This window comes from Nestor notabilis, unplaced genomic scaffold, assembly GCF_000696875.1.
Source record: "Nestor notabilis isolate BGI_N333 unplaced genomic scaffold, ASM69687v1 scaffold14452, whole genome shotgun sequence".
NCBI classification, from domain to species: domain Eukaryota; kingdom Metazoa; phylum Chordata; class Aves; order Psittaciformes; family Psittacidae; genus Nestor; species Nestor notabilis.
Window position 1 is genome coordinate 17,133 of NW_009919793.1, and position 18,114 is coordinate 35,246.

An 18,114-nucleotide genomic window follows, 5' to 3' on the forward strand; every position below is an offset into this window, starting at 1 on the left:
ATGCTGTGCATTTCAATTGCCTACCCCTGCAACTGAACGAGTCGCTTTCAGCAAACATGTAGCAGAAGGCACCTTTCTTCATCTCATTACTGCATCTTCATGGGATCACATAAGGCCTTTGCCTTAGGATTGCATACATACATAGTACATCCTCATGGGGGTAGAGTCCCACATGGCTGCTGGGTGTGTGGCCTGAAGAGAGCTGCTGGGGCCTGGGAAATGACAACTGACAGCAGAAAGAAGATGGTCTCCCACAATAAACAGAGCATCAAGCAGTGTATAAGACAACTGTTCACAGGCATCGCTGGCATCCAGGAACCCGCTCCCGACTTTGCAGGTGTCAAAGCTTATGTTAATGCACATGGGCATAGAGAGTCCTGACAGCAGCAGATGCTGAGCATTGTGCCTTGTGTCTCCGCCTTACCGAGCCTCACAACATAGGTAAGACAGGAGGATGAGGGCTTGCCACCCTGAAAGCACACTTGGCACTGCACTAGTCCCTTTCCCTCATTTGCACAAGGAGATACAAGCAGATACTCAACAGTTTAGCATTGCTCAAGGAGAAGCCAAGATTCATTTTCCTTCCCTGCTCATGAGACTCCAGATTCCTTTTCCTGAAAGCATCAGGCTGTATTGGTGGTGCTTTATTAAGTCTTTCCTGGAGCAAGATCTGCAATCCCAAGTTTCATTGCTTTCAAGTAAAGGGGTTTTACCACTCGGCTTTTTACCATCGTTTCCAGTCCCAAAGAGCACTTGGCTCCTTGCAACATGGAGCTACCTTAGTGCAAGATGATTTCATACCAATGTGGTAGTTTCATGCTAACAAGGAAATACAGGAATGCTCAAATCTTTGTAGGCAGAAAGGATATTTGTACTGAGGTATAATGGATGTTCTATCCCATAGAAAAGTTGAATAATAATAAAAAAAACCCCAAGCCACCAACCTCTTACCTGCTTCTTAGAAGAAGGTGTTTGATACCTAATTCTAGCAGAAAGCTTTTTTCTGTGAGCAGAGATAGCAGCTCCCTGTAGGATGGTGTTTTAGCACCTAAGTTGCTGAGCAGGGCAGAGCTGAATGTGTACTGAGCCCCATCTCCTATGGGACAGTGTAGGTGGCAGCCTCTTTAAAGCAACAGGGAAACAAACTGAGGCCTGTGGGTATTGTGAGCTGGGAGGGTGCGTGAGAACTGGATGACTGCAGCAAGTTGTCTCTGAACTTAGGCTGGCGGTCCTTGCTGGTTTATGATGGTAGACTGTGTTACAGAGCAGAGCTGTAAGGTGCCCATCCAGTGCATAGGGAAGGTCCCTATTAAAGTATTGCAGGATTTCCAGCACCATTGTATGCATACACCAAATAAGCTACGTTCCTTCTCGTTGAACAAGTCATGCTGACAGCAAGGCAGGCTCTGATCATCTTCAGCATCACTGAAGGACTGAGTAGTAAATGACCCACAGGCAGGGACAGACATCATTTTTGTCAGGCCATAGCTAATGTTACTGCATGGAGCAGAGGAAGCTGTAGGCTTTCCAGAGCTTTGTAGGTGCCCTCATGGCCCGTGGCAATGAGGGAGTGAATGGAGATGCCTGCATGCATTCTGAGGATCAAGACTGCCGGCCCAGCATCAAAGACCTACTGATAGCATTATGGGTAGGCTTTCAGTGAATTAGGCTTTTTGGGGGCCTATCCAGTTAAAATAGCAGGTTTCTTATTCTGGGAGGTGTACATGGCTTTTGGGGAAAGGTGTGTGACTTGAAGCTCCACAGCTACCTTTGGCCATTGGAGGGACAGTTGGTGCCCCAGGACTGAACATCCACAACTTTTATCCAGTCTGTAATCTGTTGTAAATAATCAGTCTGGGAAGAAATCCTTAACATTCCGTGTAGCTACAGACTCTGCAACTCTCATCTCTGTAACAGGAGGGAGCTAGAGAAGACAGGAACATCAGCAATCTTAGAACTGCCCTGGTCTGTGAGGAGCCCGGATTCCCAGCAACGTGGGGGACAGCTATGCAGAGCTGTAGGGGAGATGACAGGATATACAGAGAGGGCTCAACTTCCACCATGGAGAAAGCTACACTTGTCAAAACATGGGAATGCTGGGGTCAGAGCAACTCCAGTCTTGGGGGAATGGATGAAGGATTTCACAGCTGCCAGGACTGGAGGGTGGTTTAAGTGACTCCCCTCTCCTCTTGCATTCAGCCCTCTTCTTCCCCCTGTGCTTGCTACCACAGCAGTTCTTGATTACCTCTGCTGCTTTGTCTTGGGGCTGCTTATTTCCTTCTCCAGCATGAGAATGCTTTTAAGACAATCAGATTATTCTTCACAGCAGAATCTGGACTGTGTCAAAGCGCCTACAATATACCCTGAAGTTTATCACTTCACTTAAAGAAAAGTTTCTCTCTATTAGTATCACATTGTCAATTTGCAAATCTCCAATTCATGTAAACATTTGGTTCAGACCAGGTGCGGTGTAAATAGTGCAGAGTCTCAAGGGTTAACTCCTTTGCCCCCTTCTTTTTCACTTGGTGGATCAGAGTTGTGTCCAGCAGCAAGCTGGGCAGCTGCCCCACTCCTCATCTGGAAGCAGGAATCGTTGGAGAGGTTTCTCTTTTTCAACTTAATTTTTCTTGAAAAAGGAAAAGAGACGGTTCCCTTCTGCCGCAGTGGGCTCGTCCCCCTGCTGCTCCGGCCTGAACACGGGGGAGGGCCTGGCACTCCGCTTTGTGCCAGAGCCACTGGAGAAGGAATAAGCAAGCTGGCTCCATTCCTTCGGGTGTTTGTCCATCAGCTGCTGGTCAATGACCCTGTGCATGTCATCCTGCAGCAGAGGGAGAGGAGAGGGTCGTTAGTGGCAGCTGATGTTCAAAGGGAGCTCGCACAGAGACATGGCTGAAATTGGTGTGAAACGTGCTGCGATGAGATGGAGGAGGGATGACAAGAGTGGGGACAGGTCTAGCTCCCCACCTGGTTGCACACTCAGCCTTGCTTGCTGCTGTGGGGCTTTTTAGTGAGCAAGGAAGGTAAATCACACAATTCTGAGGGATAAATCACTTGGGTGGTCCTGCAGAGGAGCATCGTGCCTGCTTGGCACTCTGTGACACCCCTGAACTATGTTTTTCTGCTGTCTGCAGCTTGCAGATGTCCTCTTTGAGGGAAGAAATAAATAAATACAACAAATGCAGCTGAAAGTAAAGGATAGTAAGGATGTCTGTCCTGAGCAGGTCTATGTGCTTGCCATGCGGAGCAGGCAGGCTGGTAGGTCTGACAGAGCTGCCTGCACAGCCCCTGTTAGCAGGGGAAAGGTGCTCCTGAGAGCTGAGGAGCCCAGGCCAGGCATGGGCCCACCAGAGCCCACACAGGTTTTGCACTAAGCTTACAAAAGAGACCTGTGCTGGTCCCTTCCCCTGGAGCCAGCAGAGTGGTGGGAGCTCTCTGACTGACAGCTTGGCATGGATAACTGCACTGGTTTTTCGGATGTACCAGAAGCACTATGGTTTCATCCATGTTTGTGCTCCACACAAAATAATTCGTTGGTTCTGTTGCTGTTAATGATGTGCTTAATGTGTTCCTTGAAAATGTGGCTATCAATTCTACAAATTTTAAACCTTCAGATCCATTGTTTCTGCTGCAATTGCATATTTAAACTGTAGCTTAGTGAAAACCTGTGTACACAAACTAGCCCCACAGGAGAAATCAACTGTTCTCCAGCAGTTTGATTCCTGATTAGGACTGAGGGCACTGTCTGGTGAGAACAAGGATGCTCTGGATGGGCTGTAGTGATAGAAGTGCTGTTCATTTGGCACCTCATGCAGGGCAGCCCATCAGGGCAGCACTGAGATGGAAGGGAAGGTGCTGCCATCATCCAGTGGGTGCCCCAGCTGCCCTGTAGCTTGATGTGGAATACAAACAGCCAACTTGGACTGGAAACTGAAATGATGGCTATTCTCTTGTTGCAGCATTTTCTGCAGGGAAAAGGATTCATAGCCATGGCCTGGACCTGAATATAGTGTAGGGGCTTTTTCTGGGGGAGCAGGAGGGTGCAGAGCTACATGGACTGGGGAAGCTTTGTATCCTTTTAGAGCAGAGGAAGGGCAGAGGGAGAGCTGAAGAGGTTAAGGTAAACATCAGTGTTAAAGTGAAACAGGTTTCCAGAGGTAAAGCTGCCCTATGAAAATGTATAGCACTTAGATTTTGAAGGCACCTCTTTTAGCATCTAAGGTAGGTACCCAGGCTCCAGCATGGCAGATCTGTGTCCTTGGTTAACAACATAACAAGGGATAAGTATGATTTAGAGAGAGAGAGATACATTATTGCACACACACATATATATATATGTGTATAAATACACTATCCACTAGTGAGAGTGCACTGTGTTTGGGTTCCTGTCTGTCTGATGTGTGAATAGGAGCACACAACACTTGGCTGTGGAGATTTGGGGTAGATGTACCTAGCAAGGCTAGGGCAGAGCTGTGGGCCCTGCCTTGGCACTGGGCAGGGGTACAGGAGTGTCTGGGGACACAGAGGGAGGACAGACACCAATGCTTTGGGACCTGTCTGATAAAGCAGGCCCATAAAGCTGGCTACCTGGTACCGGTATGCTCTGGGTGTTCTGGGCAGGAGTCTGTGCTCTTTGCAAGAAGAGGTGAGGATGAAGGAGGTGCAAGTGGCGTGGATGCTCTTTGTGAGCTGAGCTCCCTTGCATGAGATACAGGTTGGAGCTGCCCAAGGCAGCCTCAGAGGCTGGTGGCTGTGCCCATGCAGGCTGCAGCTCTCTGCTGGCATTGCAGCATTTTCAACCTAACACCACCACTGTTGCTATCACATTGAAACCACTAAGCTCTCTCTTGAGAGAAACAGCCCTCTTCACTTCCAAATTTGTTCCACGGTCCTTCCCTATTTCTAGTAATGCCCCTCCTGCCCCAGATAATGATGAATACCAGTGGGGGTCAGATTAGGCATGGGGTGAGGTGCTACCACTCCTGTGCAAGGCTCAGATGTGCAGGATTTTGCTTGTAGTGTATTTTATAGCCTGTATGATTATGTGCTTACAGAAAACTGTAATCTTGTTGATGGTCCTTGGTAAAGTGCAGACTGGAAGCATACAAGAGGAATTTTTATCAGATTAAAGCCTCCCTTTATGCCCAGCTAAAGCAGAGAATCTCATCCCATTTTATCAGAAGCATTCAGCTCTGCAAAATAGTCCCCAAAGTACATAAATTACCTGACTTGTTTTGTGCCTCTCTGGTTGAGCTTCTAATGCCTGGGGACATTAGGTGCTTGGAGACTATTTTGCTACTGCCTAATAACACTTTAGGTCACTATATTGGGAGACAACTTTCTGCAGTGCTAGTGGGCCTGATCCTCATCTCAGGGAGCTGATGGGAGCAGGGGTGAGGTTGCTGTATTGCTACAATCAGATGACATAGTGTGAAGGGAGAAAGCAAAGGCCTGCTGTTGAAACCCAAAACTGGGAATATTCCAGCACTAAATACTGCTTGTATGAGTAAGTTGGTCTCAGTTTATACCACCCATGAAAACTGAAACAGAACTTGGAAACAGACAGCTCCTATACAGAGCACTGAATGTCACCTACTAGATAACAAAGCTGAGAAGTAAAATCCCAGCCTGCATTTCAAGAAGTTTTCCAGATACTAGATATGCTGAATACAGAGGATTAATGATACGTGTGCCTCAGCCTGGCTTTCCCCATGGTGACCTGGGGGGTAAAGCCTCACCACTGGGTATAGGACGCTGCCCCTTGTGCCCTGGGTGGTGCTGGGGTGTGTGTGCAGAATATCAGTGGCTGATGGAGATGCCCCACTGGTCCCTCTTGCCAGATGATGGTGAGGACAGAGATGGATGTGGGTGATGGTGGCAGCGAGTGGAGCAGGCGAGGAGATGGCAGGTTCTTGGTGAGGATGCGGGGAGCTCACCTCAAAGGCAGGAGGGGTGTACGACTAAAGCTGTTGGTACAGGAACTGAGAAAGGCCACTAGATCAGAAACCAAAGGAGCCAGATAGTAAAAAGCCCTGAGGAAGCAAACTGTAAGCAGGAGAAAGAAATGAAAAGAAAGAAAAAAAAAAAAAAAGGAGAAACGAAAACACAGTGGAGTTGAAACAGAGGCAAGGTTGTACAGGAGAGGTTTCTACTGGTCAGGCTGTCAGTAGAATTGGGGTCTTGCATGGTCTGCAACAAATTATTATCACTGGCCCAGATCTTCTCTCTTGTATCTGCTTGTTTTCTATTACAGTAGCCCCTCCTCAGTGCTAGTTTCCAGGAGGAGCCAGCTTTGTCTGATCTCAAGGGCACTCTATGCCTTTACACAGGTTTTCCCCACAGACCCCAAGCAGAGCATCTCCAGGGCAGCTGCTGTACTGCTGTGGGTTTGGGTTTTTTACCTTGGTGGAGAGCTGGGATTTTTGCTTCTCCATCTTGCAGGATCTTCTGAGCTGATGTAAACAGTGCAGCTGTACCACAAAACAATCACCACACCTCTCTGCCTCCCACCTTTCTGCTCTGTTATGGAAATGCAAGGATGTGCTGTGCCCACACATCCCCAGTGTTGCGCCTGCCCAGAGACGTCTCCTGCATGGACACCTTCCCTCCCTGGCCGATAGCACATTACTCTACAAGGTATGTGTTACCCATGCTGCATGCAGCCATGAGATATGGTTTGTTTCTCCATTTTAAATGGGTGCCTCTGTATAATTAACTAACTGCTTACAGCTGAAAGGCTTTGAGCAAGGCAGGGCTGTGTTCCACACCCTGAGCATCACTGCATCACTGGCTCCTGCGGAGCCCAAACCAAAAGTTGCTATGAATGGATTCCCAGGCTGAGAATGCAGCAAACCCACAGGGAGGGGGGAAAGTCATCCAAAGGTGCCCCATAGGCCATGTGCCATCCATACCCTGCCCCACTTACCTGCCAGGCCTCCAGCTGCTGTGAGAGGTTCACCTTCTGTTGGATGGCATCCAGCAGCTGGCTGTTGAGGGACATCATGTCGATCTTGCACTTGGCCAGCTCCACCTCCACCGCATTCTTCCTGGGGAGAGAGTGAGAAATTGGGGCATGTGACTTTCTCTTTTTATTTAAAAGGAAGTGTTAAATATATCCTTGAGGAGCAGTCAACAGTTTATTTCAGGGGCAAGTCCCCAGATGCCAAGCTGTTGATCTCCATTGTATTCTGGACAACCTATTAATCTGAAGAGTGGGACAGAACCGTGGACGTTGTTACTACAAAACCAGCAGGTTTCTGGTAAGCACACTATGAAGGCTACCAAGAGATATTCAGATACACTGCTGTATAAGGTAATATAATGTTTCTGGATCTGCCAGGTAATATAACATGCAGGATCTGCCATTAAAAATGGAGATCTAAAATGTGGTAGAATCTACATATAAAAGTTTTTTTCCTTTTCTTCTATTTACTCGTCCATAGAAAAAGAAATGGCATATGCTAAAAACCAAATGAGCTGTTGTCTGACCACTTGCTCAATAAGTTGCAATATGAAACAAACAAAACCCCTCAAGGAGAACAATTCTGCTTTCAGTTGGGACTGGGAAGTTGGGAAGGAAGGAAGAAATGGAGGAAGCAAGTTTATTACACATAGGCTTTTTAAGAATGACAAACTGTTAAAACTGTTTGAATGAAATGTTATGCCTTAAGGAAAGCTCCCAGTTTTAATGGGATTGTGCTGGCCCTTGGGAACACTGCTGCTGTGTTTCTTTCCAGGCATTTGGTGGCCACTGAGCATGTGATGCCGTGACCCAGGTTGCCCAAAAGGTCCTGGGTGCCCAGTGGCTGAGGTGTTCCAGCTGTTACTAGCTAATGAGAAGGAATTGTCCTCTAGGAAGGAGCATTTTCCAAAGCTGGGAAATGCTGCTGACCATGCTGGGAGCATAGAGGTGAACACAAGCCTTAAGTTTTCAATTAACTGCTGTGTGATGGGAAACTGTTTCATGACATTCTGGGAATCATTTTTCCTTGCAAACATTTTCAGGAGAAATAATTGCATCTTATTAACTGCAGCTAATTCATCACCTCCTAATAGCTCCCCTGTGCCCCCCTGCAGAAGAGCAATTTGGAAATTTGTGTTTATTTTCCAGGTAGTGGTTGCTTGACACCTCCTATTATGGGATCCTATTTTCCTATTGCTTCCTGTGTTGCCATATTTCAGTTTCAAGCTAAAAATTTTCCATGCCAGATGTCTGCCTCAGACAGTGACTTTATTTCTTTTCAGAGTTAGGGCTTCTTTTTTTTGGGGGAGGAGGGCTTCAACGAAAGTGACTTAACCCTTGAGGTGTGAGGTGGGAAGCGTATCACGAGCCTGCTCAGTCTGTGGAGGGATGCTTTCATTTTGAGCAACAAGACGCTCTTGTCTGCTTCCACTTGCAGCCACTTTCTGCTCATTAATCACCCGCCACTCACCCATGCACACTTGTCACGTCCTCATTTCTCTGGGCTCCTGCCACTGCAGGACAGTCAGCCGTAAATATTAGTGCTTTGTCCCAGCAGGGTCATTAACCCCATGGAGAAGCTGGACCCTTCCACTCTGGCTGTGGGTTTGAGCACCTTAAAAAGCCTTTTGTTGTGAAGCTCCCTGTCCCTGCTCGGATATTACGGAGGGTTTTATTGCGGCGGCAGCGCGTTGCCATAGCCACAGCAGAACCAGCAACCCACACGCACTGGAAATGTCAGAACCACCTCTCTGCACCCGGCAGTGCAGCTGGGATGCTCCTGATTTTTGCCAACAGATGGAGGTGTTACAGAGGATAGCAATGGGAATTTCATAGCCAGCTACATAGTTGAGAGCAGCACGGATGATTGGGTCACTTAAAAGATGAAGGGACTGTGCATGCTGATTTAGCTCCCCACATCCTCAGGGGTGCAGTGCTTTTTGTGCTCCTATTCTTGATGAGGGCTTATTTGGCATTTCCATAAGGAGATGGGACTGGTGGTGTCCTGACCCACCTGCTTATTGAAGAGATTATCAGATGTATCCTTCCTATGTAGAGCATAAGGGATGAATGTTTCTGCCCCTGTCCTCAGGGCAAAGAGTGCTTAGGGCAGTGTGGCAATCCCCACCATAGAGCTGGGATATGGGGTAGCAAAACTGCACAGGTCTTACAAGGAGGATGGGGAAAATAAACAGTGGGAAAATTCTGAAACGGGAAAAAGGGAATTACAGGACTGGAGATGCAAAACAGGCCCTGGAACAGGGAAGGAGAGCGAGTGACTGGAGAAATGGTTTAGGGAAGAAGCCCAAGCAGGGCTGTAAGGGGATGAGCAGGAAAGCATGGTGGTATGTCTGGAAGAGCAGAAGAAATAAAATATGACAAATAGGGCAGACCTAGTGTTTCCATTTGGTTCTCTGGAGACTTCTCCTTGCTGTGAATCAGACCAGTACTAGGGATGGCTAAAACATGGTTCACAGCTGCCTCCTAAAGGGGCAGCTTTGGAAATTGGCATCTCCTGCCCTGCTCCCAAGCTCCTGGCAGCATTTCCCAATGCCAGCAAAGCCAACACTCACTCCATTCCTTTGAACAGTTACTGAAATTCATGGAGGGTGAGAGAAGACAACCTGGAGGGATCTGCTAAGGCACTCCGTAACTGCTAACACAGCCTGGCTCTGGCTGTTTGTACAACTTACTTGGCAATGGCCTCATCCCGGTCCCTGATGGCCTGCAGGAGCCGTTCACTTGTTTCCTTGTCTTCAGCAGCACCTCGCAGCCGGTCCCGTTCCTCCTTCAGTGTTGTCATTTCCACACTCAGTAGCGTGACCTGTGGGTAGAGGGAGGGCATCAAATGCAGGGTTGCTCAAATTCACCATGAGTGGAAGGGGAAAAGGCCACATGGACTAATCTGGAGGCTGAGCTCCCCTACCTGTAGAAGCTATGTCTGCTGGGAGAGGGCTGTTAGTGCTGGTGCAATGTCCCCATGCAATGTGCCAGCTCGCTAGGGGATGCTGGCAGTGCTGGTCTGAGCAAGATAGGTCACCAGGATGGCCTCAGTAACATGCAGCAACAGCACTGAAAGCTGTGCAGCTATGCAGGGCAGGACCCACTTGCAACTTGGCTGTCACTATGGCATCAGAGCTGAAATATTACCCCTGGCCAAGCAGTTTGTCTTGTCCATGCATCCTCTGAGTCTGCCTGTTGTATTCTGATCTTTCCAGAGTCAAATTATTGCAAACATCATTTAGCAGCAAATAAGAAATTTTTGGAGGGGGCCCTTGTGTCTCTTGAAGTAGTATGAAGCTGAAGACAAAGGATATGAAAATTCCCTTTCACGCCATGGAAGGTGTTACTGGCACATCTTACAGTTTTAATTAGATTTTAAAATATGTGCAGAGTCTTAAATAGTCTGTGAAATGATCTATCGTTTTGGTCCTGTGCAGAGTGAGTTAATAGGGTGTGAAATCATGCAAGGATTGCATTAGCACAGCTTTGCAATATTTCATACACATTTAATTTCTTTGTCTAGGGCACACACATGCTCTGTTACGCCACTCCACCACCTGAAAACCCTTCCAGCATTTGACCCACCTCCTTTCTCTAAATGCAGCTCAGTAGTGCTTGAATCCTCAAAGAAATCTTTAAATAGAGGGCAGACAGTCAAAAAGGGCTCATCACATCAGTGGCGTGGGAGGATCTGCTGTTGGCACTGCATGGCTGGGGAGGGGGGTGTTAAAGCACCTTGTCTGTGTGCAGGGGCTGCCCGCTGTGAGCTGGGGCTGCCAGGGATTCAAGGTGCACTGCCCAAGCTGTGCCCTCCTGCAGCCCAGCACAGGGTGCACCTCAGAGCAATGATGTGATGGAGAGTAGTGGTGGAAGCTATGTGAGAGGTGCTGAGCATTTCTGCTGAAATCCCAGGGGACAGTGGGTCAAGAGGCCCAAACCACTGTGTTCAGTGCTAGGTTTGCAGTTTTAACTGGTTTTGTCTGTTTTGGGTAAGAATGAGATGGCACAGACAGAGGTGACTCCTGTCTCCACCAGCTCACCTTACTCTCAGGCAGGAGCAATGAATGTGTGTGGTGCTACAAGGTTCCAAAAGCCATTTAGGAGGAGTTCCCCTTTTGTTGTATCAATACCAGTGACAGCGCAGAGGGTTGTGGAGGCAGCAAAGAACTGCTGATTCAGGTGGACCAGATTTCCATGTGCACTGATGTTCTTTAGTACTGAACTGAAGACAACACTGCCTCTTCTATGTGAGGTGAGAATAATTATTAACCTTCAGCAAAAGTGAAGCTGGTATATGGGCAAAAGCTGCAGGAGATGTACTTGTATGAAGCTAGAGTGCGTCTCTGAGAGCAATGTCTGCTGCATTTGTAGTTATGCCTCATTTTTGTCCATATAACACAGCGGTGTGAAAAGAAAGTAGAACTGTGGTCTTCCCTTTGCTCCCTAAATATTCAAAGCTTTGGTAGTCAGGGACCCCTAAAACCAGAAACAGGGGTCCAGACTTGTGGTCCAGGGCAGGTCCTTTGGTCCTTCCCGGATGGGGAGTTTGGGAAGATCAGACTCAGCAAAGAACAACCAAGTGCTGCTCCCTCCTGGTGACCTGTAGAGGCCTCACGTGTAAGGAGGTGCTGTATCCAGACAAGCAGGCTGGTGTACAGATGATCACTCAACATCTGTGAATAAGCCCCTAACAGTCTCTGTTAGCATAGCTATGTTTTAGTGATGGCTCCTGCATCTCAAATGTGTTTAAGGGCAAGGGGGCCTATGGATGATGCACAGTACTACGACAGCACCCCTAGAGGAATGCCTGGGCTCATGGCTCACTGCAGGCAGAAGTTTGGACTGTCAAAGGTGTCTCTTGTGGTGGATGGAAGGGCAGGTGGCAGGGCTGCTCCCTCGCTGCAGTCTGCCTCTAATCAGCTGCTTTGTCACCAGGACTATTTCCATCCTCATACACATGCAGCCATCACTGCAGGGGTAGTTAACGATGCTCTCTTTTTTTCTTTGGTCCCATGGCGGGAGCTCCCATAGCCCTTCACAAGGCTGTCAGACCTCAGGTTGTGCTGACTTTCTCAACAGATATGTATTTCCTTTTTTCTTCTCCAAAGGAGCATGGCAAAAGGGCAGTACAGCTCCGCTGGCAAGACCAGGCAAGGGTGTTAATCCCATTCCCTGCTCCAATGCAGTTAGTGCTGCAGAAGCAGCTGTGCTTAAGGCTGCTTCTGCTGTGGCCTCCGGATCCCCTCCACTGTTTGGAGGCTTGTCCCTGAGAGACAGGGATTGCAGAGCATCTCCTTGGGTGCCTTATCTCTATTTGCTGCTTTTGGCATAGGACCTCAAACACAAATGATGCTGCATTCAGTGCAGACGCAGTGTGATTCTGTGCTTTGAGTGTGGTGTTGGTTTTGGGGCTGCATCATTCATTGCTGTTGCTAGCCTTAGCTGGTTCCTGTTGGCCCTGGGGTGCTGCCTGGTGCCACGCTGGCCATGATTGAGATTCTCTGGTGTGTATTTATGAGGGTTTGTGATGCTGCTGTGGAAGGAGCAAACCTGCTGTATACACAGCAGAGCAGCACATAAAGCCTCTCCGCTGGGTTTAACAGTCTCCCTCTTTGTCCTAAATCCTCCTGGGTTATGTATCATGTTGATCTCTTTTATGGAAGGTATGTCTTGGAGGCTGAACACTAGTGTCACAGGACTACATGTAAAGTGTGGGAATTGCTAACCTGGCTGTGCAGTCGCTGCAGTTCCTCCAAACTCTGCCTCAGTTTCCCCCGTTCTCCCTCCATTAGTTCCCTCAGGGCTCGTGAATCCTCGCTTGTTCTCCTGATCTGTTCCTCTAAGGTATCATCGTCGCTTCGTCGAGAGCTCTGAGAGTGGGAGAGAAATCTCTTGCTCAGGTTTCACTTTAAAAAAGGCAAATGCATTATTTCAATACTGGTTTGGGATGAGGGGGACAAAACAAGGAGGAAAACGTGAATGTGACTTTGGTAGAGTTTCAGTTTTGCTGCCGTATGCCTTCATAGGGGAAACGTGCAGCAAGCTGTCCCCTGGGCAAGAGGACATGCACAAGCCAAGGTCTCTCTGTGCCACCAACTTACCGTGGAGTCTGCCCCATCCAGCACATTTTGTATCAGTCTTTTCAGCTCGCTGAGAGCTGCCCGTAGGCTGCCTGCTGGGACATCTTTGGCTGATGATGTTTCTGAAGACTCATCCATGGAGGAGTCTGTAGAGACTGCTGAGTCTGCACTGTCGTTTCCTCTGAGATGGGAGCAAAGATATCGCACTTGGCAATATGCTTCCCAGAGCTGCAGCCTCAGCTGGAACAAGAGAGCCTGACATTAGCCTGGAACATCAAGACCATGGAGATCCTCCTTCCATCGTGAAGTGAGGATTGCCAAACCTCACAAATACTTGTCTAGCTTGCTATGTTGATCTTCAAATGGATGCAGAGGTTTACTTTCAAATGGTGAAAAGGGTGTTGATACCACAGCTGAGACCATAACCCCAGTTTTCTGGTTCTTGGTTCAGCTCCAAATCTAGATCAAATGCATTAAACTCCCTTTCCCTCTGGGGCTGGTCACAGAGGAACTTGGGCTTTCCCAGGGGTAGGAGGGCAAATACCTGTTCTCGTTCTTGTTCCAGCTCCTCTGCCTCCATGCTCTGCTCTATCTCAGATAGCAGGGATGTGCTGGTTGTATTGAAATTTTGGAGACTTCTCTCCTCACTGAGCTCCTCTACCTTGCCCTGCAGCTGCCGGTAGGACAGGCGCACCTCCTGGAGCTCCAGCTGGCTTTGGTGCAGCTTGCAAAGAAAATCAAGGAATTTGTCAAGGAAGTAAGGAAAAAAGAAAAAAAATATTAGTGGAGGTGATATAGACTGGATGAATCTCTTGGTTTGTGAAAGAGCTGAGGGAGGAATGAGTGCCACAAAAGAGGATTTCCAGCCAGGAAGAATGCACTCTTGGCTGGTGTTGCTCTTTATGGGAGCTTAATAATCTCCAAATGTCATTAGACACTGTTTAGGCTCCAGAATATCCTGAAAGATAAAAATAGCAGGTTAATCAGCACTAAAATGAGGAGCATTGTGAAGAAGGTGGGACTCAGGTAAAAAGAATTGCTGAAAATAACACAGCAGGAAGTGAATCCAAAAGGGAAAGTAATATAGATGTGTTTTTCAAAAAACTCTATGCATATGTAAATACAAATATATATGTAAGAAAGGAAAAAAACCGATTCAGGGCTGTTTGCAGAGCTGGGGATCCAGTGGTTGTCAACCCACAGAAAAGAAATGGAAAAATCTTGCTCTCTACTGAGATGTCTGAAGCCACAAAGGTGCCAGCTTGTTCTCCAGGGAGTGATGTTTAGTGGCACAGCTGTGAACATCATGGGGCTTGTTGGGAAACCATATGAGCAGTGAGAGCTACGAGGGCATTTAGTGCCCTCATTTCCCCAGCACGCTGACCCACCTGCTTGCTCAGATCTCCCTTCTAAGCTGCTCTGCTATCAAGATGCTCCATTGTAGCTCCTGTTACCTGTCCCTGTGGGCAACACCCAGGACCTTGCTCGCTGCCATGCTTACATGAGCCATTTTATTCTTCCAGCTGTTTTGGCTCCCAGTTCCTGATTATCTTCCTGGTCAGTTTTACCCCAAACCATATCTTTTACTCCACTTTCTCCCTCTTCCCTGTCCCTTGGCTGCCTCCTCACCTGCAGGTCCTTGTCATGGCTTTGTCTCTCCAGGATGAGGACTCGGTCCTGCAACTCCTCCACGGTTCCCTGGAGCAGGTCATTCTCCTCCATCATGGCACTAAGGCGATGCTCCAGCTCCCGCTTTCTGTCCGTCAGCATCTTGATCTGTGAAGGGAAGAGGTGGTCTCAGACCCAGCACTTTGCAGGGAGCAGAGAGGTGTGAAATCAACTTCTCAAGACAGAAATGAAACGGCAAAAAGCAGTATGCACGTATGTGTTCTGTACCTGTATGAAAGAAACTGTATCTGTGTGTGTGAAATGACAGGCAGAAATGACCAAGTAGATTCAGCAGAGACCAGCCCTGCCCACCCCTTGCACCTTAAAACTTGCAAGACTGGGCAAAACTAGTTACTTTTCCTGTCTGGTCCCTGACTGAGCATGGTGGCATCTTCTCCTGCATGGGTGCTGGACACCACAGTATGAGCCTGTGGGACCCTGCTCCCCACAGGGCTGTGCCATAGCACCACCCAAATGCTTCACTGAATTGCTGCATGTTCACCAAGTCCTCCCCAGGGACTTTTCTGTCTTTTTGCTTGTGAAGACGCCTTTCTATGCCATGCTTATTTTTAGCCTCATAGTGGTCAGTTGCCTTTAAAATGGGTTCATTTCTTTTAATTGTCAAGGGCAGTGATTTCAGGTGGTGAGGGACAGTGTGCCAAGCAAAACCTCTGTGATTCAGTTAGCCGGGAACAGAGCACAGGATGAATCAGCACTAGCCAAGGTCACTTCTTGTTTAACCAAGAAAAAGGAGCCTTTTCCAGTATGCACAGGACCTCTGGGGACTGGGTACACCATTTACTAGTGCAGTATAACTCTAAATATTCCCTATGGCCTCCTTTAATTCATGGACGATAGATAAATTCAGCAACTTCCCAGTGGAAGGCCTCTTTGGGATCTTCTGTCTCTGCTGCTTTCCAGTTTGCTGGAAAGATCTGGCTGCATGAGGGAACATTAGCAAAGTGTGTGGACTTGCCATTTCTGCAGGGTAAAGGCTGCTGTAGGTATTAGAAAGCTGCTCTTCAGTGACTAATGGTTTCTGACATGTCTCTTCCCACCACCATCATCATTTGTGTGGGCTGGAGAAAAGGGGTGCAAGAAAAATAAGAGGTATAATACAGAGATTGTACTGAGAGTTCATATTTGGTACCCAAACCAGTAATGAACACCCTGTGAATGTCCATGTAACAGAAACAACTTTGCTCTGCCATAGGCCTGGGCCATAGGAAGGGCATGAGGGAAAGGGACTTGGAAAGCAAGAGATGGAAAGGAGGTAAGGTGAGGCATGCACAGTGACAGGTATGCATGGTAACAGCGATGCACATGTGGGCAGGCCCTTTCTGAGCCTCCATACTTACTTCAAGTACCTGCTGCTCCACACCAAAGGGAGGGGAAGAAAAGGCAAGGGACCAGCAGGGAGCAGGAGGGAGGGGGAGAAAAGAAGAAATTGAGAAATTTTAGGAAAAGCTCTTCCAGACAGCTTATAAATAAAAGAAGTGGTGAGGTGGTAGATTTGGACATCTTCTAACAATCTAGTTCCTGCCCACATGGGTCTCAGTGACCCCTGTCAGGGAAGAGAGGAGGAAGAATGGAAATATTATTCCTGGTAATGTACCAGAGCTTGCCCATCTAGGAGCTCCTTGCTTTCCCACATTCATGGGTTGGAGGCAGGAGAGGACTGCTGCTTTCTTTACAAGCATGAGAAACAGAAAACGAAAAAAACCTTGCAGACCTTCCCACCATACCCTAGAGTTTAATCTGTACTGAGGAGCAGCTCTGTAGGAGCACTGCCATCGTTTATCTCCTGGAAGATCCCTCTCATCCATTCATTTTGCAGGCATGCTTGTGGCCAAAGCAGCACTGGAAGCTGGCCTGTGCCACCCCAGCCAGCCCTGGGTTGCAGCAAAAATTCTCACTGGTGGAGTCCTTCCCCCCACAGCTACCATCCTTCTCTTTGCTCTGAGCAGCAGGTTTTGGTTACTCAGTTCAGAGGGGCTCTTTCCACAAGTTAAAACACCTTTCGAAGGGGTGACACTGAGTGCAGGTGACTCACCTCAGCTTGGAGGCTTTCGAGCCGCACGATATGTTGACTGCTGGAGGAATTCTTCTCCCGAAAGTCCTCCCTGAGGGTGTGGACCTGCAGGGAGAGCTGCCGCTCCACTTCTGATGCCTGCAAGGAGACACCAGATGGTGTTACCCAGAGGGTTGTCCCATAGAAAGCAGTTATCTCCTCCAGCCCCTTGGAAGATCTGCCCTGATATGACTTCCGCATGAGCCCCAGTTTTGGCAGAAACTCTGAAGCCTGCACAGTTTGGGTGAGGGAAAAGCTCATCCTAGACAGATGAGCTATGTTGATGTTTCCCTTGGGGCAACCAAGGGGACACAGCCCATAACTTTTTTCCATTGCAACAGAGCATGACTCCTTTGTCCTATGGGAAATTCAGTTTTCCTCAAATATAGCCTAGTTGGGGTTGAGGAGGAGACCAGGCCACTGGCAAAGGTGAGGGGAGCCAATCCTCATGCTCCCAGGAAACACGACTATTAGATTTATACTTTCTAAACCTCTGCTCATCTTTGGCACAGCTCTAAAATAACAAGTGCTCTTTGCCTCTGATTTCTGGCTCCCGTCGTGGCCAGACGGAGAAGCATCCGTTCCACACAACTGTCAGGGCAGGATTGCTTGCAGAGGGCTTGGCCCTCTGTCCCATTTTGAGGGAGGAATGCCCCATTTATGCAAGGTGGTTTGGGGACAGTGGAAAGGCCATTCCTACCTGCAGGATCCAAACTGCAGACAGCCCGTATAAATGACAACTTAGACACATTGACTGCTCTCCAGCCAGCTTTATAGTTGATTTTTGCATGGTGAACACACTTGTTTAGGCTTGTAAGAGAACATAAGGTTTTTATGACAAATCCCTAAGGAGACAGCACAAATGGATGGTTTTCTATTTAATTAGCTTCCATCAGGTTCCATTACACTCTAGGCACAGACCTCCCCTTTTGGCAGATTAGCTGGAAGTGAATTGATCCCCCTCAAGAGGTGGTATGCTCGGGGCACAGACAGAGCTGTATGTCCAATGGAAAGGGCCATCAGCAGCCACAGTGCCTTAGACAGGGAGATGAGACAGGAGGGAGGGATGGAGAGAAGAGAAAACCTGCACTGGGGTCAGCAGGTGTGGGCAGGTTTGGGAGTACATCTTTATATCTGGCAAATGTGGGTCAGGATTTGACTTTGGGTGCTCTGGCTGACAGGGAGCCCAAGTTAGGAGCTCCACCAAAAGGGGCAGTGACTTTGCTCCAGCAGCTTTTGACCTGAGGAATGAGGACACAGGCCCAGCCTAAGCTGCCCTCAAGGGCAACACTACCCCCTTTTAAAAATAGTCCCTTATTTTGCATGCTCTGCAG

The 18,114-nt window shown here is 48.2% G+C and overlaps 1 protein-coding gene across 1 annotated transcript; it reads right to left on the reverse strand.

Moving 5' to 3' along the window:
• Positions 1-2,617: 2,617 nt before the first annotated feature.
• CCDC64 (coiled-coil domain containing 64) lies at positions 2,618-16,981 on the reverse strand. The gene is made up of 9 exons (XM_010010391.1): positions 16,763-16,981; positions 16,068-16,079; positions 14,671-14,817; positions 13,586-13,765; positions 13,063-13,281; positions 12,688-12,831; positions 9,652-9,782; positions 6,923-7,043; positions 2,618-2,818 (listed from the first exon to the last, which is right to left on the reverse strand). Exons 1-9 carry the CDS (start codon positions 16,979-16,981, stop codon positions 2,618-2,620), a joined length of 1,374 nt encoding a protein of 457 aa, XP_010008693.1.
• Between the last annotated feature and the right edge of the window lie 1,133 nt (positions 16,982-18,114).

Bases quoted from the DNA above. Each gene is read 5' to 3' on its own strand.
- CCDC64 (XM_010010391.1), bottom strand. From the start codon at position 16,981: ATGCGGAAGTCATATCAGGGCAGATCTTCCAAGGGGCTGGAGGAGATA. The intron at 13,766-14,670 runs GTGAGGAGGCAG...TTTCTTTGCAAG, and splicing joins GCCATGACAAGGACCTGCAG to CTGCACCAAAGCCAGCTGGA. The intron at 7,044-9,651 runs GTAAGTTGTACA...CTCTCTCCCCAG, and splicing joins CGGGATGAGGCCATTGCCAA to GAAGAATGCGGTGGAGGTGG.